General features: G+C 52.2%; 1 protein-coding gene across 8 annotated transcripts in view; it reads right to left on the minus strand.

The window, feature by feature from the left end:
* Nucleotides 1-492: 492 nt before the first annotated feature.
* Nucleotides 493-26133, minus strand: part of LOC122371891 (fasciclin-3-like) — a 60849-nt gene continuing 35208 nt past the window's right edge. The window contains exons 2-10 of one of the 8 annotated variants that reach the window (XM_043348660.1): nucleotides 11044-11210; nucleotides 10560-10728; nucleotides 9859-10188; nucleotides 9385-9581; nucleotides 8790-9036; nucleotides 7859-7969; nucleotides 3598-3625; nucleotides 2511-2559; nucleotides 493-1967 (exon numbers count right to left, since the gene is read on the minus strand). In XM_043348660.1, coding sequence (XP_043204595.1) covers nucleotides 1785-1967; nucleotides 2511-2559; nucleotides 3598-3625; nucleotides 7859-7969; nucleotides 8790-9036; nucleotides 9385-9581; nucleotides 9859-10188; nucleotides 10560-10728; nucleotides 11044-11210 — 1481 coding nt within the window. In that variant the 3' untranslated portion in view covers nucleotides 493-1784. Of the gene's footprint in view, nucleotides 1968-2510; nucleotides 2641-3597; nucleotides 3626-4126; nucleotides 5458-7858; nucleotides 7970-8789; nucleotides 9037-9384; nucleotides 9582-9858; nucleotides 10189-10559; nucleotides 10729-11043; nucleotides 11211-26133 lie in introns of those variants that run through there. The other 7 variants (XM_043348657.1, XM_043348656.1, XM_043348659.1 and 4 more) reach the window with 7 other exon arrangements.

Genomic DNA, 26133 nt, shown 5'->3' on the forward strand with positions numbered 1-26133 from the left:
AGTTTTTGCCCTCTGGAGGCTAAACCGTTGACCTGAGGTCAATATTGATAATTACCTTTTCAAAAGAAGAGTGTAAAAGCTATCGTTTGCTGTTCCATGCGTTTTTCTAGCTACCATAGTTCCTGAGATAGCGGCATGTTTTCTGAAAAATATAATGACAATTGGCAAATTTTGACATTTGATGACCTCTGGTGACCCCAATATTGCTCTAAGGTGAAAAATGACTGAAATACTTTCAAACGTACGCATTGAGAGCTATCGACTGCTTTTTACCGCGTCTTTCTAGCCCTCTTAGTTTTTTAGTTAGAGGTGGGTGGTAACATATACCCCCCCCCCCCCCACTAGGGCGAAGTTGGCTGAGACCGCCACTGGGGCGCGGGTTAAGTTCCTGGCTAAACTTCATACAGTCAATGCAGTAGCGTTCCTATCTTTCCTACTAACCTCTGTTCGATCTTTCCATCTGAAATCTCTTCTCTGTCCAACACAAGCGGCGCACAATCATCAGAAATGTATTGAGAGTTACAAAACTTACAAAGCAGCAGTCGTCGCCCCGACAGCGCAGCCCAGCCGGCCTGAAAGTGTCAAATTATATAACCACGCGCTGCGCTGCAGCGGTGCCCTGCGGACCGTAGCTCCATGCTCCTACCCGCTGTGCACATAACCCAGCCCTGACGGGAGGCAGAGCTTAGGGAGGGTCCGCGGCGTGCGGTGCAGACTACAAACACAAAATCACCGTCTACAGAACAAACACAACCCGCGTGCCAGTGTGTGGTGTACACCAGGGCTCGAAGTGGCCCTGCGCCGGTGGCGTCACAGCCCACTGCCAGCCAGCGTTCGCCGCGGCGGAGGAACCGCGCGGAGCAGCTCAGGCCTCACCGCGACAAAATCAATACAAAGCCAACACAATGTCACAAATGGAACACATCGGACGCGTAGTAGCACGGCTCACCGCGCCGATATGAACGTGTAAAAATTGACGACACTGTTCAAAAAAGCTACCGCTCATTCGCGCATCAGTTTGGATCTGCTTGTAGCGAGTGCACGACTGGAACTGGTTACAAAAGTACATGTAGTTGAAATGTCATGTCATCGCTTTACAACGCTAACTCAAGTTCATTCACATAGCAAAGCGAATACTCCGTAAACCTTATCGCTTCTCATATCGCAATCCAAATATCTCGGCCAACCAATGAGACCACAATCTAAAGGAAAAGTCTAGGCAAATAGCTAAAGGAATAGTTCAGAAAGAGTCACAAACAGTGCAAAAACTACATTTGTACTGAAAAACATTTCAGGATGAAACAAAATAAGCATCCGAGAGAGAAGGCACAGTAAGACATCTCGCAAACTCTCACACCGAAAGCGGACACGTCAGGTCTTGGAAAGCTGCTACCCCGCGCCTGAAGCAACAACATCAATGGCGTGTCTCTGCGCAGCCCCACTGGCATCCCCTTGGTGTTGTAGAACCCCGCTAAGCACAGCGTCAGGACACACCTGCGTGCGGCTTTCAGCCCCAGCTTATACGCCTCCTGGTGGCTAAAATCGGAGACGAGGCACGCTCACTCAGAAACTTCGACCCACTCGTCCTGAAATTACTTCACCACTGACCCCACCCGGCACCCCTCAAAACCCTCAGCAAGCTAGCGCGACTTCTGCACAATCGGTCCACTCCCTGTACCCCCACGAAGTGACTTCAAATATCAGTGCTCCCCCTCGCCTCTCAGATCCAAAACCACAACCTCGCCGTTCCCCTGCCTTCCATATCGCAAGATCTAGTCGTCTCCTCACTCCTTTGCCTCGGGCGTTTTCGTACCCACGATGGTGGCGTACTCGGTTTTCTCGGGACTCGGGCGCACCTCCGTCTTGACGCCGTCCTTGTTCAGCACGAGCTCGGCGTAGACGACCTCGCCCTTCTCGCGCTTGGGCGAGCCCTCGCCGTCCGGGGCTGTCAGCTCCTTGGTCTCTTCCTGATGGAACACCAGCGTATACGTTACGGTATGTCATCACAATGAATAACACGTTTGGAGACGCGTTGCAGCTCACGCTACACAGTGGATACAATTTGATTGCATTTTCCGCATTTTTTTTTATAACCGCTTCGCTCTCTAAATACACCTTTGTGTTTACTCGTTTTATTATGAAATTTATTTTTATTATTATTATTATTATTATTATTATTATTATTATTATTATTATTATTATTATTATTATTATTATTATTATTATTATTATTATTATTATTATTATTATTATTATTATTATTATTATTATTATTATTATTATTATTATTATTATTATTATTATTATTATTATTATTATTATTATTATTATTATTATTATTATTATTTACTCGTTTTAGTTTTATTATGAAACATATCTCGGTATATTTGCTTGCGAAGCTCTTTTCCAGAAACACAAATCTATTCAATTGGTCTATTGCTTAGACGTTTATCTATAGTCTTTTCATGGATCGAGCCCTAGTGTCGCAGCCCTTCTGCCGGAACACCCACCTTGTTGGCAGCCGACTCGACGTCGCCTTCCTTCTTCTTAGTCACCAGGCTGGAGTAAAGATTGGACAGTTTGAAACCCTTCCCCTCGGGCTTATCGGTCTTTTCATCGTGAGCAGACTCGGTATCACTACTGCGAACAAGTGCCAGCCATCACCTGTGTAAGCGGGTGCGTGCGCGGGACGTGCTGCGACCAGCAGCCGCGGGACACTGGTGGGGGGGGGGGGGTGCAGACGTGCTGGGGAGGGGGGGGGGCTTACCTGTAACATATATAAGATAGATTGCATGGTAAATTATAATCGGGCAACGATAAACAAAAATAAGCATAACAGGGGCACCTTCATTACGTCCTACGCGTCGCACGGCTTGTGAAAAGCATCATAGCAAAGCAAACTCGAAAAAATCAAACGAGGTACTCAAGCATGTGGTGTCAAAAACATTGTATTAAACCATAACATTTTGAGCAGGAAAGCACGGTATAATAAAAGGAAAAATAAAAAGGGCGATGCAAGCGCCGCGTTCGGAGCGCATGCGTTCTATACCGAGTCCATCAGGATGAAACATTTTTGAGTGTTCAATTCTTTTTAACAACTGTTATCTCTTTATATGAACATTGATGAAACTAAAGTGAGAATACCCACACATGAATGTCGTTAATAAATTACAAACAAAGAAGACGACGAACATAACACAAGTCATGAGTTGTCGGACCAAATGCCTCCAACTCAACAACATTTCAGTGGCCTTCGTCTCAACTGAAATCACGTCACACATTTTGACGTTTTTCGGTTTGAACGCAAAACAATCTTTGGTACAGTCACTGGCAAACCGTTTTACCACTAGACGTATAAGCTTCATACCACATTAAAACCAGTGAGCCAGGTTTAAATGTTTCGCAGAATAGTGCCAGTCATCACATCGGCTATATCCCCCCATCGTCCAACCTCCACGTCAAACGTCTTTGGACGATGCACGGCCCGAGCACAGCCTCACTAGCTGACTGACTGTTCCATCATGGCAGCCCACATTGAGAAGCCGAATGCCATACTGTGTTTAAACTTTCACATGTTACCGAGAAATTTTTACTCACGCTTCAGCTCCCGCGTCCGACGACTTGGCTGAAAAAGGAGGCATTCGTCAGATATTTGCTGGTTGGTCCTAAAGTCATTGAATAAGATCATGGCGTCTAAAACGTGGTAGCGTAAAGGCACTCGATTTGGAGGAACTCATTTCGTAGTGGAGAATGGAGATTCTTATTTTCATGAGCTGGTGACATCGCAAGAGGTGATGTGTGTATGAATTCTTGCAGACTGATTTTGATAAATATTACAGAAATCAGCTTCCGAGTTGAGCGAAACGCGAAAGTCTCGTAAAAATAAAGTGTCCGTTTTTCTATACGGCAGTTTCCATTGGGAGAAACAGTTTTTTTTTTTACAAATCAAGAGAGGTGTTCGTTGGTGTGTTTAAGGCTGACGAAAGGTATTTTTTTTTTATAATGCTCTATTATAGTGCTATATTTCATTAAATAATTTATAACGTTTTACAATTAGATACTCGTAAGTAAAGAGAAAACCACACGTATAAACCCATTGTAACCCCAGAAGCGCAAAGCACCTGGCATTCACAGTCACAAATGTTTATTTGTTCCTCGATTCCCTGCCATTTGAAGCCCTCTGCCAATAGCACGGAGGCCTCGACGGCACTGGCCGCCGGACCGCTGTCAGTGCCACCCTGCCCGCTGCTGCCCTCCCCCCGAGCCGGACCTGTGACCTGTTCACTGCTCCACCGCCCACGCCCGCCCCCGTGCGCCGAAAGGCCGCATGACGTCAGCTGACACGGAACGTGGCGTTCGCTGACACGTCAGCTGACACACAACGTGCCTGACCAGCGGCCGAGAAATGTACGCGGCGATCGTGGCGCACCGGCGGCTACTGTGGTGCACTGGCGACTGTGGCGCGGGGAGAGGGCAGCAGTGATGATGGGATCAGTTTGACCGGCGGGAACATTCTCATGCCACGGTCAGACGACATAGCATACCATAAAACGTCGGCTAAAATACATTTAAAAGTCCGTCTGATAGCGGATCGTACAGTTGAAGTCGCGAGGTTACAGCTGAGAGACACTCACTTACACGCAAACAAACACTACATCATCTTAGCCTCACAGACACACAAACACGCAAACATCCGCGCAAACATCCGCTCGCCAATCTGCACCTTGATGTGACAACTCGCTCACAATACTCACTCACACGCTTCACAAACGCAGCTAGAGTTCAAAGCTAAAATCCGGACGATGCCGGGAGACGACCGGCTCAGAGTTCCAGACCACTGAACACTTCGTAAAGCGTGTCTCTGTCATTGTCCACACCACTTTCCACCTGTTACGTGTCTACCTGTCCGCACGTGCACGTGAGCCACGGGCCAGCCCGTGCGGCCCTCTGGTCCGCAAAGTTTGTGCGTTCGTGAAGCAGAATATCACAGGTGTCCAGAGCAGTGGAACGACGACAAACGGACTCCGCCGGGCATCCGGAGCGAGCCCGCCCGTCTTGCAGGGCGGGACTTTCCCGCTCTGCCGTCTCCGATCGATGAAAGGCTAACGTTCGACGCCCGAGCAGCTCCCGAGAGAACCAGCCCACATCACAAGCGAGGCGCCAGACTTCGGGACAGTTTCGGCCGACCCTGGGCAGCCTCCGGGAAGACCCAGCCCGGCGTGGCGAAGTCGCCTACGTGGCGCACTCAGACGGGAGTATCGGTGGGCACCTTGGCGGGGCTCTTGCCGTTGGCGGCGGTGCCGTTGGCGCCGTTGGTGCCGTTGGTGCCGTTGTGCTCGGCTGCGGTGTCCGGGTCGGGCTTCTGCTCGTGCACGGGGTTGTCGTGGCCCCCCTTGTCGGCCGCCTCGGGGTCCATGTGGGCGCGCCACTCCTTGCGCGTGTCCCCACCGCTCTCGGCTGCCGGACAGACACAGCGCGGTGAGCGGAGGCGGCTGCAGGCGCGGCGAGCGACCCCCTCCCCGTCACCGGGACAGAGACGGGCCGCCCGCCGCGGAGAGGCAGGGACGGTCCGGGCAGGGAATGTCTTAGAGAAAAGGACAGATACGGAAGTTCAAAACAGAACTTCGAGTTGTTAGTAAGCTACATTGAGGTTGTTAGCTTGAACAAGTTGAAACTCGTTATTGCTATTGAAATAGAGATGGGGAGAGAATCAGAGGAGAACTAGGGGAGAGGGAGAGAAATACAGAGGGAGGGAGCCGCAACCGCACCGCTTACCGCGCTGTGTCTGACCTACAGAGAGAGAGAGAGGGGAGAGAGAGAGAGAGAGAGAGAGAGAGAGAGAGAGAGAGAGAGAGAGAGAGAGAGCAGGCGAAAATAAGAGAGGAAGAGAAAGAGTTGTTAAAGAAGACGTGGAATACAGGAGGTATGTGGAGAAGGAAGAGTGTATGGAAAAGGGGAAGTGAGAGAAAGAGAGGATTCGGCGTAGGGCCTGAAAGGGCGAAAAGCCGAGGAAAACAGGAGGGCTGGAATGGACAAGAAAAGCATGTGGTAATGAAGGCCATGAAGAAAGAAGAGAAAGAGAGAGAGAGAGAGAGAGAGAGAGAGAGAGAGAGAGAGAGAGAGAGAGAGAGAGAGAGAGACGACTTGCATGTCTCACGCCATCTAGTTTAGTGATGGCAAATACACTCAGACAAACATCCATGCAAATACGCCACCAATCAGCTTTTATGGGATGAAGAAAAGTACAGGAAATAAGACATGAACGCAACAGGAGGTAGATGGGAAATCAACAAAAATGGAACAGAAAGCGGATCAGTTGTTTGAAAAAGACGTGGAATTCTATGGAATGTAAAAAAAAGAAATGATGATAGCTGATAACAAAACATACACAATACAAGGCTGAAACAATTAAAAAGAATGTTCGTATAATGCATGAAAAGGAAGGATTAGACGCAACGTTGTGTTAGTGACACACTTGCCGACAATAACATGTTCAAAAACAAGCATGCACTAAGCAATTGGTTTATAATGTTTCTTTAGGGTGGCATCCATTGGGCACTTATCCAACTACTCCAGTGTTAAAATTGATCGAGTTATTGATTATCGCAGTGTCCTACTTCTGCACCCATGATGCATCGCAAGTTCCTTCGAAAGTCTTATCGCGCACTAGCATGCAGCATCCATGCACAAATAGTGACAAAAAATACCACAGATGTGAGGTGCAGTACCTACACTAGGCACTGTTACATTTACACACATCATCCGCCGCCTGCGTGAAAGTATCATATAACCGTACCAGTGATTCAAATTGGCTTACTTTTAGTCTATGAAGACAGCGTGAAACGAAACGTTATGTCAGAGGCGTTGGGACAGTTCCCCGTGCAAGGGCACACAGTTTCATATCCCACCAGCAAGAGGACATCGTTGGTATCAAAACGAGGAAACAGGCTTGCGAAATTACCCATCCAAATTTCGCTCATCAATTTCAGCGATGGCTAAGCAGTAGGTATGCGGTGCAGAGGCACGACAAAGCTACGTAAGTACTCCTGTGGTGTCTCTGCACAGAGAAGCAGCAACAGCCGATAAGCGAACACACCACACAAAGCTCAGGGCGCTTCATGCCACTTGCCGTGTGGCACGCCGACTCCTTCCGGTCGACGCACTGTTACTCGCTATTTTGCTGCACAATCTTTGGCTAGGCTTACTGTTGGCGCTGCGAATCTATAGCAACCACACACTCTCGCGGCTTTAAGCATAGTTGCCGAGGGATGGGCTTCTGGGTGCTCCTTTACATCCCGCTTGCGAGACTTGTGCTAATTCTAAATACATATCTGAAGACGTTCATGTAAACTATGACAGTCATAACAACCAAGATATAAGAATATCTATATGAGGTCTGCGGTTGCTAAAGTTACTTCATAAGTTTGTAAGAAGACTGTCAGTGCCATACAAATCGGCTTTTGTAAGATTATTGCGATATCAAAGAGCTAGATAAAGACATTGTTTGTCGAAGCGGGTTCCAGTCGACAGTTCACAACATTTGTCTTAACGAAATAAACATCAACTAAACTACGATGCTAGAAAATTGAGAGGAAGGTGTATTGGCATATCATAATTTCCCGTGTCATTACCCTCCCAATCTCACCTCGGCACCCAAAGGATTACGGAGCTACATAATGTGCCTCAAGTGTTTGTTATTTTACTGAGCGATTGCGTAAGATATCAACAAAGTTGAAGTTGTAATGTGTTATCTCTATTCTTACATTACGCCTATACCAGGGACCACTGACGGCCACGTTCCTAACTGCGGCTGCGCCACAGGCCACAGCCCACAGATGTCGCTACTAGGACCACTCACCTGCGAAGCACCACTTTCCGCGGCTGCGGGCGAAGGCCACGAGCGCGATCACAGCCAGAAGCACGATCACGGCGACGATAATTCCACCGATGGCACCGCCACTCACGCCAGCTGAAACAGGGAACAGTGAGTCAGCCGTGCTGCTAGACGAGAAATGGGCGTCAAGCGTCAAACGTGGGCCTTTGCCAGGCTTACATATTAGCTGGCAACGAGCATCATATCGACCGATTTTTCAAATAAACGCAAAACCTTCCAACTACAATTACATACCCATGTTGCCTCAATGTTTCCAGTAATATCAAATGAACTTTACAAGTTATCATGCGGTTGTGAATGCAGTTTGTTTTCCGTGCTCCGTAATCCACACGTTCAAAGACACGTCAGAAGTGCACCGTTGCCGCACGTAGCCTGCCACAAAGCTTTGACAGTGCGCTATACATCTCCTCTCGCGAAGCACTGGTCTAGTCAAAAAGCCATACCAACCGATTGCAGTTGCGCGATCCAGTCAAGCCAGGTGCCAGAGAAGCATACCTACCTTGAGACGGGTCGACATAAGAGTCTGGGAATCACGCAGCCTACTAATCGAGCGGATCAAGCTGCCGTAAGCAGCGTGATCAGAGACTGTCTGTCCTTGTGACGCCAGCGGGGACATCCCTTGGCTCCGTGCACACGGCACACCCCGGACACAACGACCGGCCGCATAGGCTCGTGGGCCATGCACGGCTGCGTGCAGCCCAGAGCCGCCCCTTCCTAGCACCTCTTTCCCGTCTCGTTCGCATGCTGAGTCAGCCCCTATCCTCAGCTTAGCTCAGCTCTCAGCAGTGGCATCAAAAGTGCCGTTCCCTTTCCCACGCCAGGCAGTCAAGCAGCCAGGCAGGCAGCATCTCTGAGCAGTCGCACGGCGCCCTCCCGTCCCGACACTCATCCTTGCCATTGTCCACGGAGTCCTCAGAGTCGGCGTCTCCCTCCACGGCGGCCGCGGACTCCTCGTTACCTTCCGAGGCCGGCTGCGGCTCGTTGATGGCCGGCGGAGGCGGTGCGTCGGCCGCGACGCGAACCCGCAGCTCCTGCTCGCCGAGGTTGTTCTCCAGACGGAGCGTGAAGGTGGTGTTGTGGTCCTCGGCCGCCACCGGGCTGAAGGTCAGGCGCAGAGAGTACTCGTGCATCGCGGGGTCCACCTGGGAGTGCAGAGAGTAGGTCAGGTCATAGTCAGCGTATGGCCGCTCACGAGAGGCATATAGGTATGGAACACTCTGCCAGGTCCATCATCACATAACCCAGCTTTCTGTGCACTGCAAGGATAACACGAAACTCGAAAGTGACGCACACCAATGTCACATTTGATTTATTTCACTAAAACGACAAATAAAATCACGCAGTCGAAACGTAACCCAACATCCCTTTGACCGTACGCCTTTACGCCTTACGCAGCAAGTAACCTTAGCCCCGAACTTTAAAGTATTTCAGTAAGTCCCTCTTTCTCTCCTCGCCCTTAACCCTACCCTCGTCCAGCCACTTGCACCCACCTCCTCCAGGGGGCCGGCGATGATGCGGCCATCGAACGTCTGCTTTCCGGCGGTGAGGTAGGCGTCGTTCCCGACCGACCACTGGATCGTCGAGGGCCTCGGGTTCGCGGTGAAGTTGATGGTCAGGTCCTTGTCCTCGCCGTCGGTGAAGCCGTACAGAGTGCCCAGGTCGGAGCCCTCGGCGCGAACGGGCGCGACTGAGGGGGAGGAGAGGAGGCGAGGTGACGGTCAGTAGGGGCATGGAGCGGTACATTCGAAATATAGGCCAAATATTTCGCTATGACAAGCTTGACGCGTTATGTTGCCGTACATTTCCAAGTTATTTTGCAACTAAGAAAAATGAATGTAGCAACATAGGAGGCTACCGGATGTGCACGCACATCGGATGCGCGCACTTGATCTCAATCATATAAGCCAGTGATAGCTTGCAGACACCAATCTCCTGCTGTCCCAATCACTCCTCTGCCAACTCACACTCGACAACCACACCGAGGGAGGCCTCCCTGTTGTCCTCCTCCTCGTAGGCCGGGTGGCTGGCCCGGCAGATGAGCGTGGCGCCCTCATCCTGCCTCTCGAACAGGTGTGTCAGGGTGGAGCGGGTGGTCACCAGGCGGGTCTCTGGGTCCTCGGTCTCCTCGGAGACCACGCCGTCAGTCAGCTCACTGCCCTCGAGGAACCAGTGCAGCTCGGCGCTGGGGCGCGAGTCGCGGGCCTCGCACGAGACGGAGACAGTGTCCACGGAGCTGACAGTCAGCTCGGTGGTCTCGGCCTGTTCGCCGATGAACGCGACAGAGGCCGGTTTCACTGTGGAGCGGCGGACAAGGAGTGGTCAGAGGGCTGCTGGGAGGGAAACAATGGGACAACAAGGCTATACAACAGCTTGGTTGTCAGTTGCGTCATGCAGAAGACGTCTACTACAGTTTTGAATAATACGCACTTGGTCTTTTCAGAAAAAGGTGCTGTAGCAATGGATCAACAGCAATGGAAATGAACTGAACACGGACGGAGTCGGTCATCCACTGTTCTTGCGTGTATGACCTGCAGTGAGGACAGTTGCCATGCACCTTCAAAACACACCCTGTCATCTCCTCCCTTACCCCTGCATCTCTTCTCTCACCCGCCGCATATCTCATCACCCCATCTCTCCTCTCACCATTCCATCTATCCTTGCTCACCTGCCACGACGACCTCGGCCGACGGGGCGTCCTTCTGGCCTCCGTTCATGAACGGGGAGCACGTGTAGTGGCCACTGTGACGCCTCTCTACGCTGTCGATGATGATGGTGCAGTCGGTTTGACTGGTCGCGTCGCGCGCTCGCAGACCGCTGGCGGTCAGGAAGTTAGCCTGAAACACACGGAATAGAGATGTTAGCTGAGGGGACGACTACGAGGCATGCGGATTCAGATGTTGATGTTGCATCGTGTTGTGTGAAGCATCACCTGTGAAGACGTTTCCAAGGGACTGATCGCTTATATGTTCTTAGGAACATGAGAAAACATGACGACATCAAGATACTCCTGCCACTATGACAATACATACGCAGACACACGGTCTATAAACACAGGCGTAGCTAAACAAAGAAGTGACCACACATAATTCCTGTTGAATAAAGCAGCCCACCGCTCGGTTAAGTATTCTTTTAGAGCAGTGTCCACCTACCGCTGTCTGGGTGAGGAATCCGGTGCCCTCCAGCTCGGGCACGTCCAGTTTCCATGCGCACGTTCCAGGTTCTCTGGTGACACACTCCAGTACCACCTGCTCGCCAGCTGGCACGATGTTGGACGCCTTCGGTACTACGCTGAAGATGTCATCCTGGCCGATCACCCCTGGAACAAGCACAGAACGGCATGGTCAGATGAGGGGGTGAAGGTGTCGTCTTAGCCGATCACGACTGGCACACCTCAAATAAATCATTCAGTTTAGTCGGAAAATGTTACTGAGCATGTCGCTCGATAGCTGAGAGACGAGAGCGGTAGTTATTTCATGTTGCAAAATGCATTCATTCGAAACGTCCGACGCGAAACGTTACAAAAATTATTTCTAGTAATAGTTTTTTGGACCTTCACGGACTGTCAACCATGTGAGTGACGATCGCTTCAAACGATTCTAACCAGCATCCTGAGCTGTCGCCAAATGTTATTTGCTGCCAGGGTCTGAAAGTCTGAAGCGTTTGTGGGACGGTGACGATGCGCAGCTTACGTCGTTCGAAAGTTCCTGACACTTGATGACAGCCGGGGAAACAGCGGCCGAAACTCTGAGAACCCACGGATCACCATGGCGCAGCTAACGTGACACAAGGCGAACGCAGAAGTTCAACAACTGGCATCCAACTTCTTCAACACTGGTAGGTTCTCAAAAGCCGAACTAGCTTTGCAACAGGTGTGTCGACGGATGACTAACTTAGGCTTCGCACCAGGCTACTATCACAAAGCCAAACTAAAATGCTGAGTCACAGGCATGGGAGTCATTACCGATTCCCTGGGGAGTCGTCCCCTGTCAGAGTCAGTCAGCCAGCCAACCCCGGCACGCGTGACGACTCACGGGCCGAGGGAGTGGTCGATCAATTTGCTCATAGAGGCACGACCCACCACCCTACACAAAACAGCGCCATAAACCCCATCCCTTACCCGAGCCACCCCAGCCTGCAGCCGTCAGCAGCAACGAGTCGACGACAACATTCCTGACATCAGCGGAAACCCGTCGTTCGTCTGTTTATTCACAGCTCGTCGCTTCCACGCTCAGTGACTTCCACGCTGCTGCTGAGGGCAACGTTTAGGAAATTCCCGCCAGCCATCACAGGCCTCGCCGGTCCAGGAGGCGGCTTCCAGCAACGCCCACACCGCCAGCGGTGCCGAGTTCACCGAGCCCCGCAGCGCCCGGCTCGTATTGATCGAGTCGCTCCGGTCGGAGGCCGGCGCGTCGCGGCGCTGGGGGACGCCCTGCTCGCGGCGGTACTGAGCCGTGCGAAGCGGCTCGCATGTCAGCGCCAAACGCCGACGCAGTGAGCGGAGAGACCCTCAGTGGCCCCCGTAGGCACTCGATGTCTCGCGCAGACCCGGCAGCGGCCAGCGATGGCCCCAGGACATCGACTCGGGCTACACACTGCACTGGGGCCCCAGTACTGGTGACGACACCAGCGCTGACAGACACAGCGGGACATCACCTAGGGCGCGTCCATGGGGGCGCCGGCAGGACGTCGACGCCCCGTCTCTGAGCGTCTGCGGACCGTCCATCCATGGGGCGTCCATTGGGCGTCGGCGGGGCGCCGCGCTGACAACGCCCGGTGCCCCAGCTGGCCCGTCCGGCGCGCTGGGAGCCTGGCGCCCGTAATAGCGTTTGTTCCCAGGCAGTTTGGTGCGATTAGGGCAGCAGACAGAGTGGTCGGCTCGATCGAAAGCAGCCCGGTGTTGGAGCGACGTTCGCGGCGCCATGGCGGCAATTGTGGCGCGCCGGTCCGGAAATTTGACGCGCCATTCGGGACGCCCGGATGGCGACGGGCAGTTGGTGACGCTTGGTGAAGGGACGACACTTATTGGTGGTAGCAATAGCCAATAGCATCACCAATGAAATAATTTAAATCGATAAAACATAAACATAACCCAGAAAATGACGTCAAAACAAAACCGAAGCATGATATAGACGTGAAGTGAAACATTAATCGAAAGTTTAGCTTCTTCGCCTTACCAAAGGGGAAATATAAGGCGCTAAATAGGATCGACATTTGGTTTAAACATCACCGACTTCGGGTGTATTTTCCTTACTCCGCAGCACCGTCCTATTCCGGCTTGAGAGCCATTCCGTAGGACCTACAAAGTAAACTTTGATAAATGCCTTTCGACCTCATTGAACTTGCCATAAGGCCATCACCTTGCATCGGCTCGTGAGTGACCAACTGACAGCGGCCGCCGGAAGTGAGCTGGCCGGTCAGCGTCGGTCGGCGGTCCAGAACAAACGCGTCTCGACCGGAAGTCGGCGGTGTCCGCTTCCCACGGGCGAGGCGCACCGGCGTCCTGCGCACCTGGTCCCACCGGGCCCGGACCAGCGGAGACCGGCGGTCCCACCGGTCCGGACCGGCAGAGACCGGCGGTCCCACGCGTCTTCCACCCATGGCACCGCGTCGTGGGAGCGACAGACCGCGCCGGGCGACACTTCACCGGCGTGCCATCGGCAGATGAGTATTTAATTTCCCGAAAGGAATTTGCCGATTAGGGAAACCTCAGTTCCATTGTCGCTACAGCGATGAACCGATCAAGAGGTGGTGAGTCTAATTAGATTCCGATAATATTTGAACCTAGCGTAATACTGATCAACCAAGTGAATGCCATCATCGAATAACATGATACAATGCATAAAACAATAAACGATAATTCTGTTCTTAAGTTTCATTTGTCTCTTATCACATGGAACGCAACTCGGCGTTGACAAGAGTACGTTAAAATTCATGACGCTATGGGACATGACATCGAAGCCGTCGGGCTGCGGCTCTCAGACAGATCGATCTTCTCTGTCGCGCCTGTGACGCTGTCAGGTCCACCGACGCCCATCGAGCGCCTCCTCTCTGCTCCCACCCAGTCGCACAGCAGCGGCTGCCCTGTCCGCGGCATGGCGGTGGAACGGATGGGAGGCCGGGGCGGCGCCCGGCCCCTCCCATTGTTCTGCCCCGGCCGGCCGCTCTGTTTGCCCGTGTGTTGGCCGGTGGGCGGCTGCCCCGCGCCCGGTCCGCCCGATCTCCAGCCACGCGGCGCACCGGCCCGCCCGGTAGGTTGTTCACCGGAGCATCTGCCCGCCGATGACGTCACCACCGGTCCTGTGACGTCATACACCTGTCTGGCCCGCGGCGCGGCCGGGCGCAATTTGAATTTCGGCACCGAGCGGCGGGCTGTGCAGGCGGGCGGGCGGGTATGTCCGTCGGCCGCCCCTCCCGATCAGGGACAAGGTCACACGGGGCGGGGCGGTCCACACCCGTTCCCCCGACACGACAGGAGCGAGGAGCGGAGCAAAAAGCCGGCAGGGACCGGCACCCAGGAACACAACACCGCAGATAAGGTAGCACGCGACACCGAAAAACTGGCGCTACATTTATCATCGAAACGCCCGGTGTCCGTGCAAGAACAGCCACGCCACTGTAACTGTCTCTCATAAGGCCAACTATTCCGCAGCCCCTCCACACATGTCTGCAGTCCCCCAGCCCGTGCCGTTCCCTTCACGGCCTGGCTCGGACCGGTCGCGCCGCGCGGCTGGAGGTCGGTTAATCCTCCGACCACGCCGGCCGGTTCCTCTCGTGACCGTGGCTGACCGGTACTGTGACTGTGCCGCGCTCAGCTGACAGTGGACCCAGTGGAGACTTTTGGTGCGTGGGTCTAGAGGCAGGACATTGCAGCTATACCTACTTGAAAATTCACTAATAGGCAAATTTTGGCTAAATTTCCCACCAAATCAAATTCATATATAATACATGTCTCCATGTGAGGAGTATTGTTGTCTCCAGCAAAAGCAATGAAGTCTTTTTTATTAAAAAAAAAAAATGTCGGCTATTGGTTATCAGTTCACTCTGCAGAGTGAGAACTAGCAACCATTCCGGATCTACCAGGCTATACACTACAAATAGCCCTGGTCACACGAGCCATGGAGGACGGCTACTGCGCACGAGGCCGGGCTGAAAAATGGGTCCACAGTGGGCAGCCGCGCGATGTGTCGATTGGTGAATATTTCATCGGGAAATATGAGGGTAATCTGAGACACGGCAGGCAAACCTGTCCTTTATGGGCCATGGCTATTGGGAACCACCGGCAGTCAGTTGGTCGATACAACTGAAAATTGCATGAGTGAGGAACCAATCTAAAACTGGATTCATTGGCGCCATATTTCCTTTGTCTCCTCATTATCACGATGTCTGGACGTGTGAGGGTGTTGGTCGCCGCCATCTTGAAGAGAATAAGGAACAGGAAGAGGGTGGTTAGTCCCGTCGCTTTTAACTGAGCTCGTCAGCCGGAGGCGTATGACCCACACGTCACGGACAAAACGACCCTCTTTCACTTTCAACTCGCCGCCACCCCAACCGTCTGCAAACCAGAAATATGACGCAACCGGACATCCCCACAGGCGGTTCCTGGAGCGTAATTACCTTGGAGAGGAAGATGTTCGTTTTGAAAGGGTGGCATGGGTCACACGAGGTCATTTGTGATCGCACGCATTTCGAGAGGTCGTGACCCAGACCAGACAGGCGGGATGTGCAGTCAACGATATAGTGAAAGTGCACACACAACCTCTTGCACTCGAATGATCGAGTACGTTTTTTTTTGCCAGCCGAGCAAGTGCATTGTGTGCAGAAGGTTATAAACTAATTCTATTCGACATTCACACTATTCCATGCATGCGTCTCGGCGCAAAGAATTCCGCGCTAGTCGCTAGCCGTTTGGCCCTTCCCTATCGTCCCATGTCATGTCCAGACCACGACCAAGCATGGGAGAGATGAGGCCCCACCGATCAATGTCACTTGTGCTTCGACGATGGCATAACGCGCTGATTGACCATGACAACACGCGCGTGTTCTGCATATCACTGACAGCTAGTAACCCACGGAACAGTCAGGGCACGTGCAAGCCGCGGAGTCTGGTCAAGTCGTGGGCAGGCAGACCACGCGAAAAGCCAGTGACCCAGGAGCCAGGGCCAGGAAAACTCAGCGATGCTAAGGGAGCATTGAAAGAGAGCCTGAGGGAAGTTTGCTTGCGAGAAATACAGTGGCCCAAGTTCAGGAGAACTTCGGTGCTCTAAAGGCAGGCAGTGATCCGTGGTAAGAGACATTTGGTCAAACTGTGGTCCACTGGTCTGCCAACCAAAGCAACTTGAAGTTTTCCAAACATTTTTTTTTTCATACCGTCTTACATTGTCTCATTTGGAACGGTTGTTATGTGAAATGTCGATTATCATAGATCAATACCAAACAAACCGTGAAGAAAAATTGTAAGAATGTCTAATTCTACATGACCGACGCTAACTGAGCCGCTTGCAGCCTTATACAATGTCACCTCAAACAAAGAGCCAGCTGGTCTGTCAACCTTAGCACATGCCATTCCACGAAAGCCGAGCCAGCAAGCTACGACCCGTACACAATGAATCATTCCCTCAGGGAGGCTCGGAAACGCGTGCCATTCATAGTTTTGCCTGCATTCACAACCACTAAGCTGCTGTCACCTACTCACGCCAGTAATGACGAATCTATTGCATAAGCGATCTGCGATCAATCAGTAACTCAATCAATCAACCGGTCTCCGGCCCACGTCGTCCTCGAAAACCAATCACAGCCGAGCCCATTTTCAATCGATCAGACCCTCCGGATCGGTCATATCCTGCGACAGCCCATCGGACCTCGGCGAGGGACCATCCCACAATATCGTCCACCCTTCCCCTCGCCCTCGTCCGTACGACGGGGACGGACAGAGGGTCTGAACGGCGCGTTATCTTCATCGGGCTTCTGTATGGGGGATTCCGTCCCTCGCGTTTATCGCTCATCCGATCGGCTCGATGCGGCTGAAGAGGCATCTGAAAACTGCGCTTTAGGATGCGTGATACAATTCAGGGTTTTATTTATTATTTGGAGAGGACATTGAATGCAGCACATAATTTTTTACAGGATCTGTGAAACAACTAAGCCCTTAGGTCGAAAACAGATAAACATATCAAAAGTAGAACATCTTGACAAGCTGCGCTGCGCAAACCCCAACTCAAAACACCCACCCGCGAGGGCCACACCCAGCGAAGCTCCACTTTTAGCGACGCTATTCCCCTCCCCCCCCCCCCGCCGCCGCTGCCGCCGTCGTCTGGAATTATTGACGTCGTCGGGTGACTCAGTGCAAGGAATATCGACCTGGACAGCGGCAGACCGTTCGGGCAACAGCGCCGGGCGGCTCCCTGGAGCCCCGTCAGCGGCCCACGGCTGGTCGCGGCCGACGAGTCGCGCGGAGGCGGAGGCTCAGGTCAGCTCCAGAGGCCGCTGAGTCACCGACGTTATAGGCGGAGACACGGCGGAGAGCGATGACGCATACGTCTATCCAGAAACAGATGCATGCTTCGTAATTCTTTCCAATGGCTACAGTGACCGGAACTGTGCGGACTCCCTCAGTCATCACTATCGTCTGCATTCGTACTGGCTATATAGCTTGACCTGTTCCTTCTTCCACATCGCAACGGAAACCACATTTTTTCGCAAACCCGGAAGGACATGTCATCATCTTAGCCGCCGCTCGTGACGTCATCTGGCCTGCATTGTCTGCAGGACGCATCACTTCCGGTTGAGAGGTCCCATGACCAGTCAGACTCAGCCACATAGCGGCGGCTTTCTGTGCGGTTGGGCCTCGTTAGTATAGGACGCATGAGTGGGTATAGCTCATCAGGTGAGCCATCACGTCACTGAGACCACAAACGTGCTGTACTGCTTACCAGAGGCCATGATGGTCTCCAGTTCCCGATACGTGATCGCCAGATCTTCAACTGATCATCAGTGTAGGATTAGCACGTGCATGATATCATACTCCATCAGCACACAAACAGCACGTGTTATCCATTCGCATGCATCACCTCTGTGCTGATGCCGTAAATAGGAACAGATGAGTAACTCAAACAATGCCTCGATAAACCGCTCTATAACAGCGGTTCACTAGTGCTAAAGTCAGCACAGCCAGATCCAGGAGCCAGGCTGGCTTTATGTGCAGTCGTCATTCAGTCAGCAAATTCGTCTTCCAATGCCGAGCCTGCACAACTGAGGAACTGAGATACTAGGCCAGCACTGAGCAAACTACACTTCATAGTGGAAGCGATGGTAAACTGATAACCACAGACATCTCCTGATGTTTGGTCACGTCATCTTTGTGTCCAGCTTCTTGAAATGTGTTGGGCGAAAAGACTTCACTCAGACCTCGGATCCCTACGCTGAGGGAATGTTCGGTCTGGAATCAGCGGGAGGCGGGGATACACAGACCCAGACCGGGATGTTGTCGAGAGCGCTTTGTCCGAGCACGGGGTGGCTGAACTGGTCTGACCTTCGGTGTCGCTCCCTCCCTTCTGTTATCCACGCAGATCTAAAATCCCCAGAGTATTGCGCTTCATCCACTAGTAAACAGCGCACAATGCATTTAGATGGCGCTTAATCTGGCCAGCGCTTTAGCTGCGACTGTGAACAGGAGGTGTGGGGACGACAGGGGCAGAGACAGAGGGGACCAGCGGTGCCCGCCAGCTGCTGCACGCAGGGCTGCGGAGTCGGAGTCGGAGTCGGAGTCGGAGTCGGAGTCGGAGTCGGTCGGAGTCGACAGTTGTGACCGGAGTCGGAGTCGGAGTCGATTTTAGAAACCCGGGCCGGAGTCGGAGTCGGAGTCACCGAAAATCTGTCGGCTCCGCAGCCCTGCTAGGTCTGCGGAGTCGGAGTCGGGAGTTGGAGTCGGTCGGAGTCGACAATTCTGCCCGGAGTCGGAGTCGGAGTCGGAGCTGGTTTTTGAAAGCCAGAGTTGGAGTCGGAGTCGGAGTCGCCGAAAATCCATCGACTCCACAGCCCTGGCTGCACGGATCACGGGCCAAAACCCTGCACGGGCCGCGGAAAATCTGATAAAGCCTTTGATATTAGATCAGGCATATTGCGGTCCCATGGATGCGATCTCATGAGGGCAGGATGAACGATGCGGGAATATTTAAAAGCAGTCTGTGGAATACAAAATTGACACGTATTGTAGAACTGAAAAAGGAACGTTTAAAATAATAAAGAAATCGTTAGCAATACAACGAAGACGGTAAACAATATTGTCGTATTGCGATGCATGCCATTTGTTTATAATGAAACAAGTGTGGTTTTGTTGAGAGAAAATGCATTATTCAAAATGAGCACGCAAAAAAATGCAAAAACTCAACGAAAATGTTCAATTAAACACCAAAACACGACAGAAGGGTTACCGGCATCCTTTGAGCCCTGCAGAGCCTGGGCAGTGCTCACCCAGAGCTCGCTCGCTCGTCCTCTGCCGCGGTCGATGCACTTTATTTCAATTGGCTCTCATCAACCGTTTACTGGGCTGGCCGGCCGGCCGGAGTGGGGCGGTGCTAGGCGTCTTCTCGGGCCTTCAGCCCGCTCCGAGGAGCGCGATCTGACGGACAGGCGACGCCACCGCGCCGGAGAGCGGTGGCCCATCGCTCCGCGCGAGCAACAGGTCACTGTGGGGCGGCGGATAGGCCGGAAACAAGGGAGGTGGCGTAAGCGAGCACAAAGGGAGAGGCATGTAGAACGGACAATGGGAACGAAATGGCTATAGAATGAGGGATCATTTCAATCTTCCGGACGTCAGCGTAGGCTGCAAATATCGCGCAGCAGTTTGAATACTGAGTTCACCAAAGACTCCGAACTATATTCGTCCAGAGTTTCCAGCTGAACGGTCTGACTGCTTGGATTGCTGTCGGTCACGCGGGCGGTCAGCCATCGAATCGAGCCGGCCCGAGCCGCAGTGTTGGCCGTCGGTACCGGCGTCTGCCGTCCGTCGGTACCGGCGCCGGCCGTCGGGAGTGCCCTATCGATTCGCCGGCGGGCGGCAGACTCATGTGGGCCGTCACGGTGCTGGTGGCGCACGCGCCCGACCACACCCAGCTCAGTGACACGGCCCAGCCGCCGGCCGTGACCGGTGTCGATCGTGACGAACGACCCAAACGTGACGGTCCGTCGCACGCGGCGACCGGTCGGCAGAGGGGTAGCCGGAAATGGACGGACGATCGGACCGGATCGGTAGGTCGGTCGGTCGGTCGGACGGGCAAACGGGGCCGCTAGGTCAGGCAGTGTCGTGCAAACGGAGCGAACCGGCCGCGCACGGCTGAACAGACCTGATTAGCGGGGCACGTCGACTCCTGGAAAGGCGGCGACTGGGGTTGGGTTTCCGGTCCTCCGTGACATTTTCAGCCCGGATTCGTTACCCGTATCCAGAACAAAGAGGCAGGTTTTGATTGTTGGTTTTAGCTCCACGACCGCACACATTGCAACCAACGGACACAGATGTGCCGCACACAGGGACGTATATTTACCTAACATCTCCTGCATTGAACTGCATCGCATATCCCCCGGTCGGTTACCATGACGACCGTCCGTCGACAGCCATTATTTACCGCCCACTGGGTACCTTCAGTGGCATGTCGATGGCGGCCATCGGAGAACTAATGGAACCGACATGCTCCTGCCAGTGGAAAAACCCTTTGGATGTAGAGCAATAGCAGATCCCAATGCATTGAATGACAGAGATATTTGTACAGTGGTGCTATCAGCGAGGGTGCAGCAGGGTAATACGCTGCTAAAAACGTAGCCAATGATTTTCTGACCCTATTTCATACAGCCACGCTTGATAAGCGAGAGCTGGACTGAAGTAACTATCACCGGCAGTAGCTATTCCAAGTTTGCTCCATTTTCACCGGATTCCCATCAGTCACATCTTCAGACGCCTGTTGCTCGGAAATATTTCAACTTCGGGTCAGTCCCGGACGATCGAACCAACTCAACCTGTAGCATGGTTTCAACTAGAAAAACAAACGCAGGAAGACTGGGGTGATTTTAACCCGGCAGGCGGTGGGCCTACCAGCCACCTTCCGCGCGGTGGGGGGGGGGGGCACTTTTTTGCCCCCCGTATCTCCGAAACTACTGGACGGATCCGGAAAATTCAAACGGCGTTCGAAAGCCCTGTCAAATTTGTCGGGGGAAACCAAATTTCATTGACCTCGGGGTCACCGATGACGTCACAGGTCAGGTCAAAGATAAAATGTTTCACCGTTCACGGGGCTTCTAGGGAAAGCGCTGTAACACCGAGTAAAACGCATTTTGTCGAAAATCAGCGATAAAGCGTCAGTTGTCTAGTACATATGTTGCTATTAGAGGTCACTGGTCATACCAGGTCAGGTCACAGGTCAGGTCACCAAAGGTCACCAAGGGTCACCACATGAGCCCAACTTTACTAAGGTTATGCGATGCATGTTTTATGGGCAGTTTTTCATTTCCAACTCAATGGTGTTGGTTATAAGACCATCAGGTACGGTTTAGGTCACTTTCTGGTGGAGGTCAGGTCAAGGTCAGGTCAAAAAGGTCAAATTTCAAAGTTGATATTTTTGCATAAAATGGGTATCGATTCGATGCAGCTCGTCACGGGGAGTCTAATGGTGGTCTTTGTTTTGCGCTACGAGGTCTAGAATTGCTAAAAATTGAGTTTGAAAATTTGACGTCATCAATTTTAAACAGTTTTTTTCGCTATAACTTGGCCAAAAAAAGAGGTATCGATCTTAAATTTGGTATGTAGATAGAAGGCGATAGGGGCTATCACATATATTCCGGTTTTTTCGAAATTCAAAAAACTTTTTGGATTTTTTGGATATTATATTCAAAAAATCTATTTTTTGATTTTTGGGGGTCAAAATCCAAAAAAAATCGAAAAACCGAAATAGCAGTTTTGTAGCCCTTTTAAATCCACACCTTTTATGTCTGAAACATTTTTCTGTATCTCTAAAGCTGTAGGCCTGACAGCTCTTCCCGCGAAACCTTTTTATGGGTCGAAAATGGCAAAAATGACGTCACTCTGACGTCATTAGCGGCCAACCTATCATAGCCTTTGGAAAAATTTTTGGTCACCATATGCGCTAGCTGCTCCCGGTAGGGTACTGAAAGTTTGGTGACGATCGGCGCAGCGGTTCTCGAGATATATCAAAAAAACTAAAGGGGGGGGGGCAAAAAAATGCCCCCCCCCCACCGCCTGGAAGGTTAACGTCCCATGAGGTGACAGTACTAACGAGTTTTGAATGTTTGATTAGTGTATCAATGTTGAACTACGTCAGAAAGACATGCTGGATGCCGTTTGAAGGATATGGAAATAGCGTTTTCCCTCACATTTTCAATGTTTCATGCATCTCCCAGACACCAATTTTCGTACGCACCAAGCCATCAGCCCTAACAAGACACGAGTCGCATTCCTTTTGAATAATACAGAGCTGCAAAAAAAAAAAATCCCTCCACACTGTCATGCCATCGCTGCGATACATTGACCAAGAACGCAGCCCCCCAGGACCCTCCTCTCAGAAACGCTCCCCGGCATCACCGACAAGGCTTCTGTCGTGTCATGACAGCACAACACGGCAGCGCGGAAACCGATACCGTACAACACATAATTACTGGCCGGCAGATCGACCACCGCCGCCGCCGGTTCCGACGGGCCGCCGGCGTCGGAGCCGACGGGCCGCCAGCGCCGCCGGTCGATGGTGTCGGCTGCGTCAGGCGGCGCGGGCACGCGAGTCGGTCGGGTTCGCCGACCCAGCGCACGGGCCGTGGGACGCGGCACGTGGCGCGGCCGCTGCAGGGTAGACCATTCCCAGAACGTGCCACGCCCCTGCGCGACAGCGGAGTGCCTTACAGGGCTGCGACTGGCCTGTGGGAGGGTTCTGGAATGTTGCTGTGTGGGCAGACAGGTTTTTGTTGAGTAGCAGCTTTGTTTGAAACATAAAAATCCTCACTGACAACTAATCATTCCGTATGTAAATGATTGACCATGTCATGATCGCATGAAAGAGACAAGTGGCTCAGCATTAACAATAATGCGCTCATCTGGCATACCGCATATTCAATCAATTTATTGATATAAGACGATCAACATTTCAGTGCCTATAGCATAATAACTTCTTTATTAAGCTCATATTCCCGATACAGCTGAAAAATAAGGCTACTTTAATTTTATTTAAGTTCGACGGAGCAATATACTCGTAAGCTATGTGTTGTATCCGCAGCCGCTAGAGACACCACTGATACATAACGCTACCCTATTGTCTCTCTAGTACCACCATTTTCCAATAAACGGCAGACCATTTCTTTGGTCACATGACACTAATGAAACTGTCTCATGTGTCCCAACTGCGCTCACTTCTCAGTGACAAATACGCGGAAGGCAGAGGGATTACCCAGCTGCTTCGACTCACTGCGCCGCTTTGATACACAACCACCGAAACTGTCCCGTCTGGTGGTTGACGAATCACTGAACGACACAAAGTGTTTCTAGATTGTTCAAATTCACCCCTCTCGGCGCAAAAATTATTACTTTCCCAGTCCCGTGACTCCCATACGACTCAGACCGGGAAGCACCATGCTGATAACGTTCTTCCGTTCTGTTGCAGGGACCAGTCTTCGTCGACTGCGCATTCCCTGCAGCGGGGCATATATCATTCCGGGATGTTCGTGGTCAGAGCCGACGTCAAAAAACCAAAGATCAGGGGTAGCCATGCCGCATGACTGAGAGAACACAGCGATAGAGAGACAGGATGGAAAGAAGGTCATGCGTGGGCCAGACTGTCCATGATGACTCACATTTTTATCATCTGCGCCCGGTGGCCTCGCACAGAAGCGCACAGCGAAGCATACAACGGCAGATGTTGTAAGTACATACACCTCTGACCGCAGGGAGTTTACGATCTCTGCGCCCCGCGCCCGCAATCGCGGTATTGTTGTAGATTAGGTATACAGGGTGTCCGGAAAGTCCTGGCGCTTCTTTTGGACGCCGTGTAACGCGCGCTGTGATTATTGGACATTCAGCCAATCATCACAGACATGACCCCTCGTTGATTGCTCAGCCAGAGGTCGTGTAAATATGACCTTGAAATCGTTTTCAGTGATGGGTAGATGGGCGAAGATGCGCCTTGTCGCTGAATGCCTGCGCGCGGCGGCCGGGTGCGACTTGAACGAGGCTCGAGTTGCAGCGCGATGCGGCGTTTTTCGATGAATGGTTTAGCAGGTAAAGGTTTATTTCGACTCGGGAATCCTTAGAAAATATTCTCAGACCGTTTCGAACGCGATATGGGAACGGAGCAGCATTTCAGCGCGGCAATCGAAGAAAGTGCGGGGGTCTGATGGACAAAAATGTCCCATCATCTTCGTCAATGTCGAATAAATGAATAACAGGCTGGCCCACGAGGGGTTCCTGGACAGCCACATCAACCCGAGGGTCAAGACGACATGCCCTAAGGGTCACTTCGCATTTCAACAGCACAGAGCACCCTCCAACAACGCCGCTGCCATTCAAGCTTAACTGACAGAGGAGCTTGCCGGGCCAGATCACCGTGGCGAAATGAGATTAGGCCGCCTTATTCTCCTAACCTGACCCGCTCGACTAAGGCGTGCTACGCGTTTTGTAGAACAGGATCTAGGCCATTTCTCACCCCAACCTGGAGTCGCTGAAGACTCGCATCATGACAGCATGGGAGGACCTGGAAATGCCCCGCATCGTCAAAACCCGCAGACGCTTCCTCCCCTACGTCGAGGCCGTCGTCGGCGCCGGCGATGGTTACATTGAATGAGCACGTAGCGGAAGCATGTGGCTTGGTGTCCCTGGTCATTGTTTTGATCCATTGATTAGTATCTATGAACCAATGGCATTTGTTTTAGAAAATGTTGAAAAGCGCCAGAACTATCCGGACACCCTGTAGGCTTTAACTGTGTCAGCGATCTCAATTACGCCGCAAAATTTGGTAGATTTCTGGTGAAGTCTTCAGCTGTAAAATGCATACCTAGGCTTCTCCACATTTATAACCACATAATTTGCAGTTCACCAAACAGATGAATCTGATTGATGAGACCACAAGGAAAGTTAATCACAGCAATGTTTCGGTTGTAATCTAAGTTCATCGGCCCACTTCACATGGAAACTCGAATTTCAACAACTTCCTTGCCAGTTTGAAATGAAAATGACTGTCAATGCGGTTTACGTTTCACACGTTTCGGATTAAATTACGGAAAACTGAATGAAACCGATGGAAGTTTATAATCAGATGTGGCTATACAATTCGTAACATCTTCCGCATTTTGTTTTAACAAGTGTGGCACTGTGGGCCGTGAGAACTCGGTCGTTGATAATCCAAATTCCGTGCTTCCGACCAATACCGTTTTATCCCTCACACCACCCACAGCCTCTACGGAAGTGAGTCACACACTGACTCATTTTTAAGTTCCCTCAACGAGAGAAACCAGCTCAACTCTGTAACGTTGCCCTGGAAACGCTCAAACAATTTACTTGGTGAGTCACACCGACAGACGCCCTGACTCATCATGCGAACATGCTTGGAATTGGTCGACTTCTGTCCCAGTTAAAATAACGGACAAAATGAGACCTCTGAATGCAAAACGGTCCAGCACCAAGCGGGTCATGACTGAGCCGTCGAGACGAACCGTGCCGCATAACTGTAGCGGTAGCTAGTCCTACAGTGCGCCTTTAGCGAGTCAGCGGAGCGGTCAAACTCAATCCGTCCACTTCAACCACATCGCTACTACCACTCTGTCCTCCCGACATCCCGCCAGCAGCGCGGACCGTCGCGAACGAACAGGAGCACCCGCCGAGCGAAGCAGAAGCGCCCGGGGCGGTCAGTGCCGTGCGGGACGGCCTACCGTGCCGGCGGCGGCTGCGGCCGCGGCTGGGGTCATCAACCTCTCGCTCGGCCGCGGCCGGCCGGCGCTGCGAACGCGAGTCGGTGGGAAGGGTGCGCCTGGGAAGAGGAGCCTCCGAGGCCCGGAGTCCGGCGTGCGAACACAGTGAGCCCCGGGAACCGAGCGAGCGGCTCCGCGGCGGCACGACAATCGTATGGGATGATAATTTGTATTTGGCCTGGAACTCGGTGAATGATGGTGAATGATGGCGCAAATTGGATGTCACAAAACGACCGATGACAGCTCGGCCTAGCGGTCGCCAGAGATGACGATTGTTGGCTCACTCT

This window comes from Amphibalanus amphitrite, unplaced genomic scaffold (assembly GCF_019059575.1).
Source record: "Amphibalanus amphitrite isolate SeventyFive unplaced genomic scaffold, NRLGWU_Aamphi_draft 001290F_arrow, whole genome shotgun sequence".
Lineage (NCBI taxonomy): Eukaryota > Metazoa > Arthropoda > Thecostraca > Balanomorpha > Balanidae > Amphibalanus > Amphibalanus amphitrite.